The 15568-nt window shown below is 36.1% G+C and overlaps 1 protein-coding gene across 24 annotated transcripts in view; it reads right to left on the bottom strand.

Moving 5' to 3' along the window:
* ST7L (suppression of tumorigenicity 7 like) overlaps positions 1-15568 on the bottom strand; it is a 147409-nt gene that overhangs the window by 100508 nt on the left and 31333 nt on the right. For all 24 annotated transcript variants that reach the window (XR_011565750.1, XM_070785910.1, XM_019956822.2 and 21 more), the window contains 5 exons: positions 14059-14213; positions 12465-12562; positions 11962-12076; positions 9375-9447; positions 8352-8454 (listed from right to left, as the gene is read on the bottom strand). Coding sequence is in view for 23 of the 24 variants with exons in the window: in XM_070785910.1 (XP_070642011.1) it covers positions 8352-8454; positions 9375-9447; positions 11962-12076; positions 12465-12562; positions 14059-14213 (544 nt within the window). In the remaining variant the exon portion in view is untranslated. The remainder of the gene's footprint in view (positions 1-8351; positions 8455-9374; positions 9448-11961; positions 12077-12464; positions 12563-14058; positions 14214-15568) is intronic.

Raw genomic sequence — 15568 nt, 5'->3', positions numbered from 1 at the left:
GTGAGCCCATGTGTTGCAACTACTGAAGCTTGTGTGCCTAGAGCCTGTGCTCTGCAACGAGAAGCCGCTGCAATGAGAAGCCCATGCACCGCAACTAGAGAAAGCAAGCATGCAGCAACAAAGACCCAGTGCAACCAAAAAATAAATAAATAAAAAAAATTTAAGAATGATGGTGAAGAATTTATTTATTTTGGCCACACTGCACAACTTATGGGACCTTAGTTCTCTGACCAGGGATAGAACTTGCACCCTCAGCAGTGAAAGCACAGAGTTCTAACCACTTGACCACTGGGGAATTCCCTGCCTTTTCATTTTTAACACTGTCATCAGTGAGAAGAATTTTAAAGTTTTGAAAAGACCAATATACAATTTTTTTTCTCTTACAGTTCAGTGCCTATACTGTCCTAGGAAATTTTTGTCTACCTGAAAATTTCAAAGATATTCTTAGATGTTTTCTTCTAAATGTATAGTTTTAGCTTTCAGTTCCGTTCAGTTCAGTCACTCAGTCGTGTCTGACTCTCTGCGACCCCATGAATTGCAGCAAGCCAAGCCTCCCTGTCCATCACCAACTCCCGGAGTTCACCCAAACTATATCCATAGAGTCAGTGATGCCATCCAGCCACCTCATCCTCTGTCATCCCCTTCTCCTCCTGCCCCCAATCCCTCCCAGCATCAGAATCTTTTCCAATGAGTCAACTCTTCGCATGAGGTGGCCAAAGTATTGTAGTTTCAGCTTTAGCATCATTCCTTCCAAAGAAATCCCAGGACTGATCTCCTTTAGGATGGACTGGTTGGATCTCCTTGCAGTCCAAGGGACTCTCAAGAGTCTTCTCCAACACCACAGTTCAAAAGCATCAAGTCTTTGGCGCTCAGCTTTCTTCACAGTCCAACTCTCATATCCATATATGATCACTGGAAAAACCATAGCCTTAACTAGATGGACCTTTGTTGGCAAAGTAATGTCTCTGCTTTTGAATTTGCTATCTAGGTTAGTCATAACTTTCCTTCCAAGGAGTAAGTGTCTTTTAATTTCACGGCTGCAATCACCACCTGCAGTTATTTTGGAGTCCAAAAAAAATAAAGTCTGACACTGTTTCCATTGTTTCCCCATCTATTTGCCATGAAGGGATGGGACCATATGCCATGATCTTCGTTTTCTGAATGTTGAGCTTTAAGCCAACTTTTTCACTCTCCTCTTTCACTCTCATCAAGAGGCTTTTTAGTTCCTCTTCACTTTCTACCATAAGGGTGGTGTCATCTGCATATCTGAGGTTATTGATATTTCTCCCTGCAATTTTGATTCCAGTTTGTGCTTCTTCCAGCTTTACGCTTAGATAAATGATCCATCTCAAATTAATGGTTATGCACGCTATGAGAATATTTCATGATTTTTTTCCCCATTCACACATCCAGATGTTCCATCACCATTTGTTGAAAAGCATTTCCTTTCCCCCACCGAACTGCACTGGTGCTTTTCTCAAAAATAAAATGACAAAATATATATGGATATATTTCTGGGCTTTTTAAGGCAACTATTTCAAATTTAAATCTAAAATTAATAAAATTTAGAGGAATTTGATGGTAGTATGCTAATAAAAACTCAATGAAATATTGCAGCAAACTATTGCTACATCCTAAATTAGACAATACTATTCTAACTGATGTGTAAAGTGTCATACTAAGAACAATCACATCTACAGTAAACCACTGATATTTGGGGATTTAATATTTATGATTTCAATCATCTGTGGTATCTCTAAATAGCCATGATGTATAAAGCCATAATTTTGTTAAGGCACAATCTGAATCATGTGCTCTGAGGCTTGTTTACATGTAAGTAACTTACCAAAGGAATAACCCTAGCTGACTCTTCAGTATCCACATCTCAGCAAGGTTCATGACCAATCTTATGATTTCATTTCATGGGTAAAATTATGTTACCCTGGTATTTCTCAACTATGGAGATTCACAATGGTTCTGGATTATGTTAATCAAGAATGTCAATGGCAGAAAAATGTTAAAGAACACTTTTTATAAATGAGTTTAAAAATGTGCAAAGGACTTGAATATTTACCCAAAGAAGATATACAATCCCATTCTTGGGCATATATCTGGAGAAAACCATAATTAGAAAAGATACATGCATCCCAATGGTCACTGCAGTACTAGCTACAATAGCTAAGACATGAAAGCAACCTACATGTTCATTGACATGTGAATAAAGAATATGTGGTACACATACACAATGGAATACTATATAGCCATTAAAAAGAATGAAATAATGACATTTGCAGCAACATGGATGAATCTAGAGATTGTCATACTAAGTGAAATAAGTCAGACCGAGAAGGACAAATGTCATATGATATTACTTATATGTAAAATCAAAAAAGAAATGATACAAATGAACTTATTTGTAAAACAGAAATAGAGTCACAGATGTGGAAAACAAACTGATCGTTACTGGGGAAACAGGGAGGAGGGATAAATTCAGAGATTAGGATGGGACATGTACACTGCTGCTGCTGCTGCTAAGTCGCTTCAGTCGTGTCCGACTCTGTGTGACTCCATAGACAGCAGCCCACCAGGCTCTGCTGTCACTGGGACTCTCCAGGCAAGAACACTGGAGTGGGTTGCCATTTCCTTCTCCAATCCATGAAAGTGAAAAGTGAAAGTGAAGTCGCTCAGTCGTGTCAGACTCTTTGCGACCCCATGGGCTGCAGCCTAACCAGGCTCCTCCGTCCATGGGATTTGCCAGGCAAGAGTACTGGAGTGGGGTGCCATCGCCTTCTCCGGACATGTACACTACTATATATAAAATAAGTAACTAATAGGGACCTACTGTATAGCATGGGGTACTCTACTCAATGTTCTGTAATGGCTTGTATGGGAAAAGAATCTAAAAAAGAGTGTATATATGTATAACTGATTCACTTTGCTGTACGACTGAAAGTAACGCAACATTGTAAATCAGTTATATTCCAAGAAAGATTATTTTTAAAAATTAAAAAAAAAAAAAATTTTCAAAAACAAAGAGCCAACAAGCACATTAAAAGATATTCCATGTCATCAGTTATTAAGGAAATGCATATAAAAACCACAATGAGATGCCATTTCATACCTACTAGGACAACTATAGTCAAAAGACAGACAATAACTGTTGGCACAGATGTATAGAAATTATAAACCATTCTTAACCACTCTGCAGCATGAGACAGCAGAACATTTCATAGAAAAGTATTTTTAGACCTCTGCTTCCCATAATGGAAGACTGGGTAACTCAGATCAAATCTCCCAGATAACTAGAAAAGCTGTTGATTTTAAAAAATTGAATTAAATTTTTTTAAATTGTAAAAATTCTCCAATTTTTACATTGGAGAATTAACAAAGGGTAAAGAATTATGAGGCCACAGTCAAGCAAAGGCAGAAATCAAGAAGTAAGCCACACTTGGGGCTTCTTTTACTATAGGAACATTTGACAATTCTGGAAAAGATGCTTAGGAGGCTATTCAGCCTTTTTTTATCAGTTTCATAAGACTAAAGGAACAAAATTTGCAGTTCAAGGCCTGTCAAGAGTGAGGGCCCTGGCAAAACCCTCAGGATTAGACTGAGGCTCTGAAGGCTGCATCTTAGGAGTAAGAATGAACCAGAAACAAACTAAAAATTTCATGACTGAAGTCAGTTTAGTCATCCAGGTAGACCATAAAATATCAATCCCTGAAAATGAATTAAGGTGATCATGACCTGCTAGTGATTCTTCCTGGCATCTAAGGGCAAAGAAAATTCTCTCTGAAGAAATATATTACCTGAAGTTTTAAGCTATTTCTACAATTTTTCAAATAAAATATCTGGCACATAGTCAAAGAAAATGAGGCATAAAAGAAAAGACAGTATAAATATGATGCAGCAGAAAAAGGCAGATAATAAAAACAGATACAGAGAAGTTCTACATATCAGGATTATCAGAGAAAGAATTTAAGATAACTTACTTTAAATTTTCAAAGAGATAGTAGATTACATTAAAATTTTTGGCAGAGAATTCAAAACTACAAATAATGTAAGAAATGTGAAAAATAAACAGAAATTCAAGAATCAAAAAATGTTTTAAAGGGGTGAAATCACACAGAGTATGTTTTCTGGCCAAAACGCAATTATGCCAGAAATCATTAATAAGAAGATAATCTTCATATGTTTGGAAGTTAAATACATCTCAAAATGGAATAAATATACCTTTAATCAAAGAGGAAGTCATAGAGGAAATTAGAAAATATTTTGAACTAAATTATATAAAAAGTAATGCTATACTATGCAGTTAAAATTATATTAATATTAGAGGTTAAGAGACTTAAATGGATCTATTAGAAGAAGAAAGACTAAAAATTAATGAGTTAAGTAACTTTAATAAGATACATGAAATAAAAAAAATAAGATGGCGCTGAACAAAGTTGAAAGAAGGCCATAAAGAGCAGAAATGGATGGACCAGAAAACAAATAGTAGAGAAGATGAACAGAGCCAGAGCTCAGTTCTTTGCAAAGACTAAGAAAATTGACAAATCCCTGAGGAATCCAATGCGGGGGCGGGTTGGGGGGGGGGGTGCCAGTAACCAGTGCTATGAATTGAAAAGTGGATGTTAGAACTGATCCTGCACATATTAACAAGGTAATAAAAGGATTTTATGAAATCTTTATGCCAGTAAATTTGAAAATTTTGCATGAAATAAATTCCTAGAAAAATATACCTTACCAAAAACATAAGAAAAAATTAAAATTGTGAATAGCTATGGAATGGTTAAGTAACTGAATTTGTAATTAATATGAAATTTGTAAGAGAAATCCTTCTAACAAAGAAAAATACAGAATCAGATGGCTTTATCAGCAAATTCTACCAATCACTGAAGGCAGAAATAATTCTAATTTTTACACAAATTATTCCTGAGAATGATAACAGGGACCACTCCTTAACTTGGACTTCCCTGGTGGCTCAGAGGGTAAAGTGCCTGCCTGCAATGCGGGAGACCTGGGTTCGATCCCTGGGTCGGGAAGATCCCCTGGAGAAGGAAATGGCAACCCACTCCAGTATTCTTGCCTGGAAAATCCCATGGACAGAGAAGCCTGTAGACTACAGTCTATGGGGTCGCAAAGAGTCGGACACGACTGAATGACTTCACTTTCTTCTTTCACTTTCACTCCTTAATTTGGTTTATAAAGCCAGCAATAAAAGAAAAGTATTGATCAAAAATATAAGAAAAGAAGAAAGTGAACATAATTAATGTCAGGATGGTGGTCACCCTCATACACTATTAGTGGGAATGTAAATTGGTACATTTTGATGCCTTTGAACTGAGGTGTTGAAGAAGACTCTTGAGAGTCCCTTAGACTGCAAGGAGATCAAACCAGTCAAACCTAAAGGAAATCAATCCCGAATACTGAGTACACTGGAAGGACTGACACTGAAGCTGAAACTTTCAATACTTTGGCCACCTGATGCAAAGAGCTGACTCATTGGAAAAAGACCCTGATGCTGGGAAAGATTGAAGGCAGGAGGAGAAGGGTACGACAGAGGATGAGATGGCTGGATGGCATCAGAGACTCAATGGACACGAGTTTGAGCAAGTTCCAGGAGATGGTGAAGGACAAGGAGGCCTGGCATGCTGCAGTCCATGGGGTCACAAAGAGTCGGACGTGAAGTGAGTGACTGAACAGCAACAAACTGGTACAGGCACTACGGAGAACAGTATGGAGGTTCCTTAAAAAACTAAAAATAGAGCTATCATATGACCCTGCAATCCACTCCTGGGTGTATATGAAGAAAAATATGATCTGAAAGGATACATATTTACCACATATATTCACCACCAATATTCACCACAGCACTGTTTACTATAACCAAGACATGGAAGCAACCTAAATGTCCATTGACAGAGGAATGGATAAAAAAGATGTGGTACACATATATAATAGAATATTACTCAGCCATTAAAAAGAATAAAATCATGTCATTTGCAGCAACATGGATGGACCTAGAAATCATCATACTGAGTGAAGCGAGTCAGACAGAGGAGAAATATCGTATGACATCCCTTATGTGTGGAATCTAAAGAGGAATGATACAGATAAACTTACGAAACAGAGAGAGATTCACAGACTTAAGAGAATGAACTTGTGGTTGCAGTGGGAGGAATGGAAGGAAGGGATAGTTAGGGAGTTTAGGATGGACATGTACACTCTGTTACATTTAAAATGAATCACCAACAAGGACCTACTATCTTAGCACATGGAACTCTACTCAATGTTATGTGGCAGCCTAGATGAGAGTAAATAAAGACAGAGAGGGAGAATGGGGGAGAGTGGATACATGTATATGTATGGCTGAGTTCTCTCGCTTTTCACCTAAAACTGTCACAACATTGTTGACTGGCTATACCTCAATACCTCACTTCATGGCAAACAGATGGGAAAACAGTGGAAACAGTGAGAGACTTTATATTATTGGGCTCCAAAATCACTGCAGATGGTGACTGCAGCCATGAAATTAAAAGACACTTGCTCCTTGGAAGAAAAGCTATGACCAACCTAGACAGCATATTAAAAAGCAGAGGTATTACTTTACCAACAAGGGTCCATCTGGTCAAAGCTATGGTGTTTCCAGTAGTCATACATGGATATGAGAGTTGGATGATAAAGAAAACTAAGCGCCGAAGAATTGATACTTTTGAACTGTGGTGTTGGAGAAGACTCTTGAGAGTTCCTTGGACTGCAAGGAGATCCAACCAGTCCATCCTGAAGGAAATCAGTCCTGAATATTCATTGGAAGGACTGATGCTGAGGATGAAACTCCAATACTTTGGTCACCTGATGCGAAGAACTGACTCATTAGAAAAGACCCTGATGCTGTGAAAGATTGAAGACGGGAGGAGAAGGGGACAGCAGAGGATGAGATGGTTGGATGGTATCACTGACTCAATGGACATGAGTTTGAGTAAATTCCAGGAGCTGGCGATGAACAGGGAGGCCTGGTGTGCTGCAGTCCATAGGGTCGCAAAGAGTCAGACACAACTGAGCAATTGAACTGAATTGAACCTCAATACACAATAAAAAGTTAAAATAAAGAAAAAAAAAACAGTTCTTTCCTTTAGGCAGGAAGGAAGAAGCTGTAATTGGAAAAGGGCAGGTGGGTTTCTGGGAAATGACAATGTTGTTTCTTGACCTCAGTGGTAGTTCCCACTTATTTGCTTTATAATAAATCATCAAATGCACATTCTGTTTTTTTATTCTTTGCTTTTTATGTATTACAATTTATACTAAAATTTTTATTTAAATTTATGGAACCAGTTTCACTTAATGAGAGAACGGCATAAATATTGTTGACTTTCATTCTTAGATTTCAGTAATATTCTTGACTCTGTCTTTATTTACTCTAAACAGACTTACAACTCATATTTCTTGGAGATTATCTTTTAGAGGTTAATCCTTTAATATTTGCTAGTTTCCAAATTCCACTAACACATTATACTGAAATCTACAATTACATTTTTAAATAAAATCATATTCTTGAATACACTATACTTTCTAATTTGGAACATTGTTTTTAAAACCCAAAATTTCACCTTGGGGGATAACACACATAGATTAACCAATAATCCGTATGTTTGCAAGGTATACAAAATAAAGACAAATGAGATGAGTACAGTTTTGTCTGGGAATAAATAAACATCAATTCAGCAGTTTACCGGAAACTTCCACATCGTTTCCTAACACTGATTATTTTAATTTGTCTTCAATCTTTGTCTACCTAGGCCTCATTTAAAACCCAGGCATCTGCCTAGATGTAAGAAGCTTTTAAAGTAACAGGAAATCTGATTTAATGATCTGAAATATGAATGATCGTTCATAGGGCCAAGTCATTTTATTTCTTCTCTGTAACTATAGTAAAAGGAACAGCTAACTGAACATACCTCAAATTTTATTTTGACAGCGATTATAAAGCCTATAGTGAAATATTGCTCCTATCTACCTTTCTAAATACTTTTTAACATCCCCTTTAAGGCAAACATCAAAACATAGCAGACTAAAACAATTCTGCCTCAAATTATGGAGACCCAAAATTTGGTCTATACACTGTTATGAATCTGATTAACTTAAATAAAAGTTGCTGGAGCTGGACTCTGGCAAGCGGGAGCCACGTTAGACATTACTGACAAAAAGTAGTATTTTCATCATTAAATTTCTTTTTTTTTTTTTTACTTTACAATATTGCATTGGTTTTGCCATACATCAACATGAATCTGCCACGGGTGTACACGTGTTCCCAATCCTGAACCCCCTCCCACCTCCCTCCTAAAATTTCTTACTTTTGGAACATGAGGATTAAATTCCACAGCTCTATGAATTGCTTCCACAGCATTAATTTCTGCTGTGCTTAACCCTCTTCTGGAGGCTGTTTCTGGAGAGAATCTATAAGAAAAGAACAAAATGAAGAAATAAATATTTAAATACATAAATATTTTAATTTATTAATTAAGGTCATCTAGCTCCTGAATCAGAGGTTTCTGGTGATGGCAAAAGTCAAAGTCAAATAGCTACTATACTTTGGTTCAACATATAAAAGAAGGCAGCATAAGAGATAGAAATCTTCAAGTTAAGGTGAAGAAAGCCTTCAGAAATCCATTAAAGTCACACTTTGAGCAAAGTAATGAAATAATAAATGCTACACAAGGACATCTAGAGAATCTCATGAAGACAGAAGTATTATATTCTTAGCAAACATTCACTGAGAGGAAAAAAATCTGTGAACATTTCATTCTAATTCACATTAAGGCATTGTAAGCTAAAGTAAAAGAAAACATTTGCTATTTGGTTGGTTTCTGAGTATCTTACCTGTGGAATAAAGAGAAATTCATTAATGGCAGCCAAAAATACAAGGAAATCACAATAATTCAGAATTATAATCTTAGAACAGATAACATGAAACCTATTTCCCTACCATACAACCTTATCATTATCATCACAGCTACTATGTACTGAATATACTTTTTGTCTAGCAATGCTTTCGGCATTTAACACACATAATCTTCACACAACCACCCTATAGTATTATTCTTATTTTATAGATGAGGAAGAAACTCAAAGTGATTAACTTGACCAAAGTTCCACAGCTGGTATGTTGTAGACTTTGAATTTGCACCCAAGTTTACTTAGCTCTAAAAACCTTGAAGTTTCCACTGTTACAGACAGTAAGAATCTTCAAAGCCCCGTAAGTTAAGGGTTATTTAACAGGAAGTTGGGGGAAAAAAGCATTTTTAAAGTCAGTGAATGAAAAACATAATATTGATTTTAGCAGTCTTTCTAAACTTGTAGTTTTCATAACTACTTACTTATCTGAAACAGTCCTTGTCTTCAATAGTGCTGCTGTATAACAGATGGCTGCTGACTTTGGAAGGCTTATATCTATAATAATAATTAATTTAGGTAAGAAACACATAAATATCTTAGGACAATTTTTAGTAATAATAATTCATAGTTCAATTCAACAGATATGTTGATAATAAAGCAGTAAAAGCACATGGACATGAAATTGGAAGACCTGAGTTTGAAATCTTGATTCTACTATTTACCAACTATATATCTTTGAACTAGCCGCAACTTCTTTAACCTCAGTTTTCTCAAAATAGAGAAATGATAATTTTCTAGCATAGATGTCTGTGAAAGTCCTCATACAATATTAGAAAGTACTCAACAAATATTTATAAAAGGCTGCTTGCTGCTGCTGCTGCTAAGTCACATCAGTCGTGTCTGACTCCGTACGACCCCATAGACAGCAGCCCACCAGGCTCCTCTGTCCCTGGGATTTTCCAGGCAAGAATACTGGAGTGGGTTGCCATTTCCTTCTCCAATGCATGCATGCTAAGTTGCTTCAGTCGTGTCTGACGCTGTGAGACCCCACGGACAGCAGCCCACTAGGCTCCCCTGTCCACGGGATTCTCCAGGCAAGAATACTGTAGTGGGTTGCCATTTCCTTCTCCAAATAGGCTGCTTACAATAATAGTATCCAGGGAAAAGGGCACTGTATAGATAGAATACATAAAACCTCCACCTATTCACAGAGAAAAACTAAGATTAAAAAAAAATTAACAGTAGTTAAATCTAAGTGATATAACCATGGGTGATTTTCATTTTCTTCTTCCTATGTTTTCGCATTTTCTACATTTTCTTAAGTGATAGTCTTTTATAAAATAAAAAGAAATTGAGAACTATAATGAAATTATCTTAAAGAATGCCCCAAACAATGTTATCAGGAGAGTAAGACTACAGGACTCTCTTTCCAGATTCCAGAGTTATACTAGCAAATGGAGAACTAAAGAAGTAAACTTGCTTTTAACTTTTTTCAGGACTCTAGAAGAGTTAAAAACTGGGGACTGATAAAAATAACTGAAAACATAGAGGCATATCCAGGTTGCTAGTTTTATTTTATTTTTAATGAATAGGTCCATTCTGATTTTTCACATTCAGTCCTTAAGCTTGTTCATCATACGTATCATAAGCAGGCCATACATCTGATAAGTAACATATGGAAAGAATTTCTCACAAATTTCTCCATGAGCCTATATTACTCTAAAGCACTTCCTAAGAATTCCAGATGTTTAAAAGAAATAAACTTCTCTTTCCAAGTGTAATACATTTCAAACTTTCTAAGTCACGGGGATTCCTAAGCTAATGGGTAGGAGCTTACAACAGGACAGTATGAATAAGTGACATATGTGTTCTGATATAGTGAAAGCTATGACAAGAAAAATTATGCTTGTTAGGATGTTCTCAGTTTCAGGTTAAAAGCTGATGGCTCACTCAGAATGAGGAGAAAGACTATGCTTCTTAAAAATTATCTCAACTCCATTTATGATAAACTGGCACTGTTATAGTACAATAATAAAAACAGCCAACATATATTGACTTCTTACTTTGGGGAAACTAGTAAAGAAATCGAATACCTAAATTTAAGTTCAGGCTTGCCACTTACTGGCTAGGAGACCTTACCCAATTACTTAGCCTTCTTCAACTCCAGTTTCCTTATTTATTAACTGGAAATAGTAAAATACTTGTCCTACCATCTCTCAAGATTGTTGTAAGCATCAGATGAGATAATAAATTACTCTTTTTAACTAAAAAGCATTGTAAAATGTTGTTCTGAGTTACTCATATATACTGCTAAGCAACTTCTGTTAGCCTTCTCCATCACTCCAAAAGAAATGAAGTGTATAGCACTCCATACTTTTCCAATTACGTCACCTAACATACTATGCTTCAATGTAACTACTATCCATTTGTCTGTATGTTCTACCAAACTGCAAACCCTTTAAGGGTTAAGTCCATGTTTTCTTGTTTACCACTGTATTCCAAGTGCCTCACACAGGCACTAAAACAAATGAATATACTTTGACAGAGGGAAAATTTTTCCTTGCAGACTTTTGCTACCAAAAGTATTGATAAAGAAGATACTTAGGGGCTTCCCTGGTGGTCCAGTGGTTAAGAATCTGCCTTGCAATTCAAGGGGACATGGGTTCAACCCCTGGTCAGGGAACTAAGATTCCACGTGCTACAGAGCAACTAAACCTGTGCACCACAACTACTGAGCCCTCACACCACAACTAGAGAGCCTGTGCATTGCAACGAAAGATCTGCGTGACGCAACAAAGAACCTGCATGCGTCAACTAGGACCTGACGTAGCCACATAAGTAAATATTTACAAAAAGAAGAAGATACTTAATAGTGACTTGTGTCCACAGATTCTAAATATTGACTGGAAAGAATGCAAAGAGAAAGTCACAGAAATACCAGAGTAGGATACCATTTGTGATCACTTTATATTGGGGGAAAAAAAAAACACTCTAACTATGCTATCAACTAAGAGGGGCTTCCCTGCTAGCTCAGCTGGTAAAGAATCAACTAAGAGAATTATCACTCACCATCATATTTTGCTAGAACTGCTTGGACATCTGCATAGGCCTGTAATTCTAAAAGTGATTCTAGGAGATTTTCATGGATGTTCAACATGGTAAGAGGAGGAAATTCTTTCATTAACTGTATATTAAAAGAAAAAAAGATTAAAATTATAGCAAATGAACTCAATACAGAAGTAGAAATTCTTTATTAAAACTTTGGAGACTCAACCTCTAAGAAATTTGTGTATATTAAGTATCTTGTTATAAAACTATCAACTGAAAAAAAAAAAAAAAGATTCTGGGGAATCCCCTAGGGGTCCAGTGGTTGGCGCTTTCTCTGCCAGGGCCTGAGGTTTGATCCCTGGTTGGGGAGCTAAGATGCAACAAGATGCATGGTACCACCAATAAATAAATGTTACAAAATAAAAAGCCACACAGTGATTATGCATTAACTTAACCAGCAACTTAAAACATATTTTCCGTTTTGAAAGAATAAAGATAAAGGTTAAGTCATCAAATTTACTTACATCTCTCATTATTTTTACTGCCTCTCTTATTCTTCCCAATTTTCTTGCACACATTGCCAGTCTTCTTTTAATATACACCAGTACATTGGTATCTCTCCCTATTTAAAAAAAACAATAAATGACCCAAAACTATCACTTTTATATTATGACCAGCTATTTCCTTAATATATTTATCTATCAATTTTATTAGCCTGGAAGGCAAATAATTTTATATACCCTGGAAGGTTCAATTAAAATTAAATTGTGTCAGAATGGAAGAATATTAATAATTGTTGAATTTGGGTAATGAACAATGAATGAAAGTTAATTATATTGCTATATTTTTATAGATGTTTGAAGTTTTTTATATTAAAGGCTTAAAATATATATATGTATATATATACATATAGGACTATTTTTGACTCTACATAATCTGAGTACAGTATATATAAAGTAATATGTGTATACTAGGCAAGTAGATTTTACTATTAAAAGACATACATTAATAGAAGAAATAACATGAATCTATTAAGTTTCTGTATAAACAATCTACTATTTTAATATTATCTATTATTTTAACTGACAAAAGATATTCAAAACAAAATTTATATACTAGTGTAAATTTTTGCTCAAGGGCAAAACTACTTCTAGAAAGGGCTAACAAATATTTCTGAACCTATCCCATAACTAAATTTGAGATTATACAAGGACAAATGGCATGACTTTTTTACAGATGTAGTTTCATTAGTTCTAAACTGTAAGATTATATATTCCCACAGTTGTGCGTTATAACAACATGCATTAATGAAACATCCTATATACATCAATATTTAGTTTAGAGAGAAAACATCCAAATTTTAATTTCCACAAACAAAAGATTTAGAACTTAACTCCCAGCAGATAATTCATTATATAAACATATTTCAATTTATTGCCTACTCTTTGCCAAAATCATGAAATTAAACCCTCTGGCCACACAATATAGCAGGAAGCAACAACATTACAAATTCTAACATCTTTGGTAAGTGTCTCAATCACAACTGGGAGAGTATGCCTAGAGTGGAAAGAAAGGATGTCAGCTGCTATGGCCCATATGATCTCAAACATACTGTAGAGAAAAAAACCACCAAAGAAAGAGTCAATACCAAGTGTAAGGCTGGTTTTTGTGCTAAAGGGCCACTCCCTGGCACTATATGGAGATATTTTTACAGCCTGAAGAGCAAACCAAATGATATATATACCTCTACTACTGCTTAGGTAAGGGTGGATAAAAGTAACAGCTGTTTATCATTATTAGAAGGTTCTCTTGAATCTTGAATATTTTTGAGTTGTGTTTCTCCAATGACCAGCCCAATTCTTGCATGAAATAAATTACTGTTAAGTTTCAGAGCAGCACATCTCTCAATAACCAGAACAGATCTATTCTCTTCCACAAACATTCTCTAGCTAATACACATTTCTGTCTTGCTGACTTGAACAGATCTGTTATATCTCATGAAGAGCAGCTAACTTTTAAGTATTAAGTTTTTAAAAATTTATTGTATTGTGTTTTACACATAAAAGAGGCAACTGCAGGAACTAAAAGACAGGTGAAAATTAGTTCATATTCACTTACTCAGTTGAGCTTCATGCTGAGGACTTTGGTGCTGGCACTGTTGTGACCGCCTATAAATTGTTTCTCCTGCCTTGAGTGCCTGTTTAAATAACCTTTCGGCATCTACAATAGTTGTTGCTTCTTCCTCAGCCAGTAGAACATATGCAGTGGCACAGCTTTAAAGAAAGCAAGCAAGACAATTTTAAGGAAAATGGTAAAGCAAGTAGTTTCTTTCAGTTCAGTTCAGTCGCTCAGTCGTGTCCGACTCTTTGCGACCCATGAACTGCAGCACGCCAGGCCTCCCTGTCCATCACCAACTACCGGAGTCCACCCAAACCCATGTCCATTGAGTCGGTGATGCCATTCAACCATCTCATCCTCTGTTATCCCCTTCTCCTCCTGCCTTCAATCCTTCCCAGCATCAGGGTCTTTTCCAATGAGTCAGCTCTTTGTATAAGGTAGCCAAAGTATTGGAGTTTCAGCTTCAGCATCAGTCCTTCCAATGAACACCCAGGACTGATCTCCTTTAGGATGGACTGGTTGGATCTCCTTGCAGTCCAAGGGACTCTCAAGAGTCTTCTCCAACACCACAGTTCAAAAGCATCAATTCTTCGGCGCTCAGCTTTCTTTATAGTCCAACTCTCACATCCATACATGATCACTGGAAAAACCATAGCCTTGACTAGACAGACCTTTGTTTGTAGTTTCTTTAGGGTATGTCTATTTACATAACATTTCCCTATCTTTACCTAACTTTCTGTAACAGGGAAGAAAATTTTCTATTCTAAGTTAATCACTAAAGGGATGTTGCCTATAAACTTAAATTATACATAATAATACAACTCTCAGAACTCTGCTTCCCAGGATATGAGCATTATGCTAAAAGACTTTTATTTAGCTCACAGGAAACATCTTGGCCAGGCCCACCTGGGAGGAAGAAATTAACACACTCCTCCAGGGGTGGATAGGAACCAGGAAATGTTTGACTTCACTCCTTTCCCTTTTAGTATAAAAGAAGACTGAATTCTAACTGAGGCAAGAGAGTTCTTTGTAAGCATAAATGCACCATCTTCTTGATTTTCTGGCTTTCAGAATAAAGCTGTTATTCCTTGCCCCAACAACTCATTGCTCAATTATTGGCCTGTCATATGGCAAGCACTCGCTATGAGGTCGGACTTGGTAACAAATTTCAGTTATTCATAAACACTTTCTATTTTTTGTTTTTGTTCTATTACTGTTGTTATACCCCTCTTGTGAAGGGGTATTAAATTGTGTTTTTCATTTTTATTTATCTTATGATGAGTGACATTGAGCACCTTTTTATGTACTTTTTGGTCATTTATATATCTTCCTAGAAAAAATGTCTATTCAAATCCTTTGCCCATTTTTAATTGGGTTGTCTTTGTTACTGAGTTGTAAGACTTCTTTCTATGTTCTGAATACTAGGCCCTTATCAAATATGACTTGCAAATATTTTCTCTCAACCTGTGGGTTGCATTTTCACTTTTTTGACAATATTCTTTGATTGCAC

Source organism: Bos indicus, chromosome 3 (genome assembly GCF_029378745.1).
Source record: "Bos indicus isolate NIAB-ARS_2022 breed Sahiwal x Tharparkar chromosome 3, NIAB-ARS_B.indTharparkar_mat_pri_1.0, whole genome shotgun sequence".
NCBI lineage: Eukaryota > Metazoa > Chordata > Mammalia > Artiodactyla > Bovidae > Bos > Bos indicus.
Note: the sequence above shows the minus strand (reverse complement) of the source record. Positions and strands in the feature narration are given on the sequence as shown.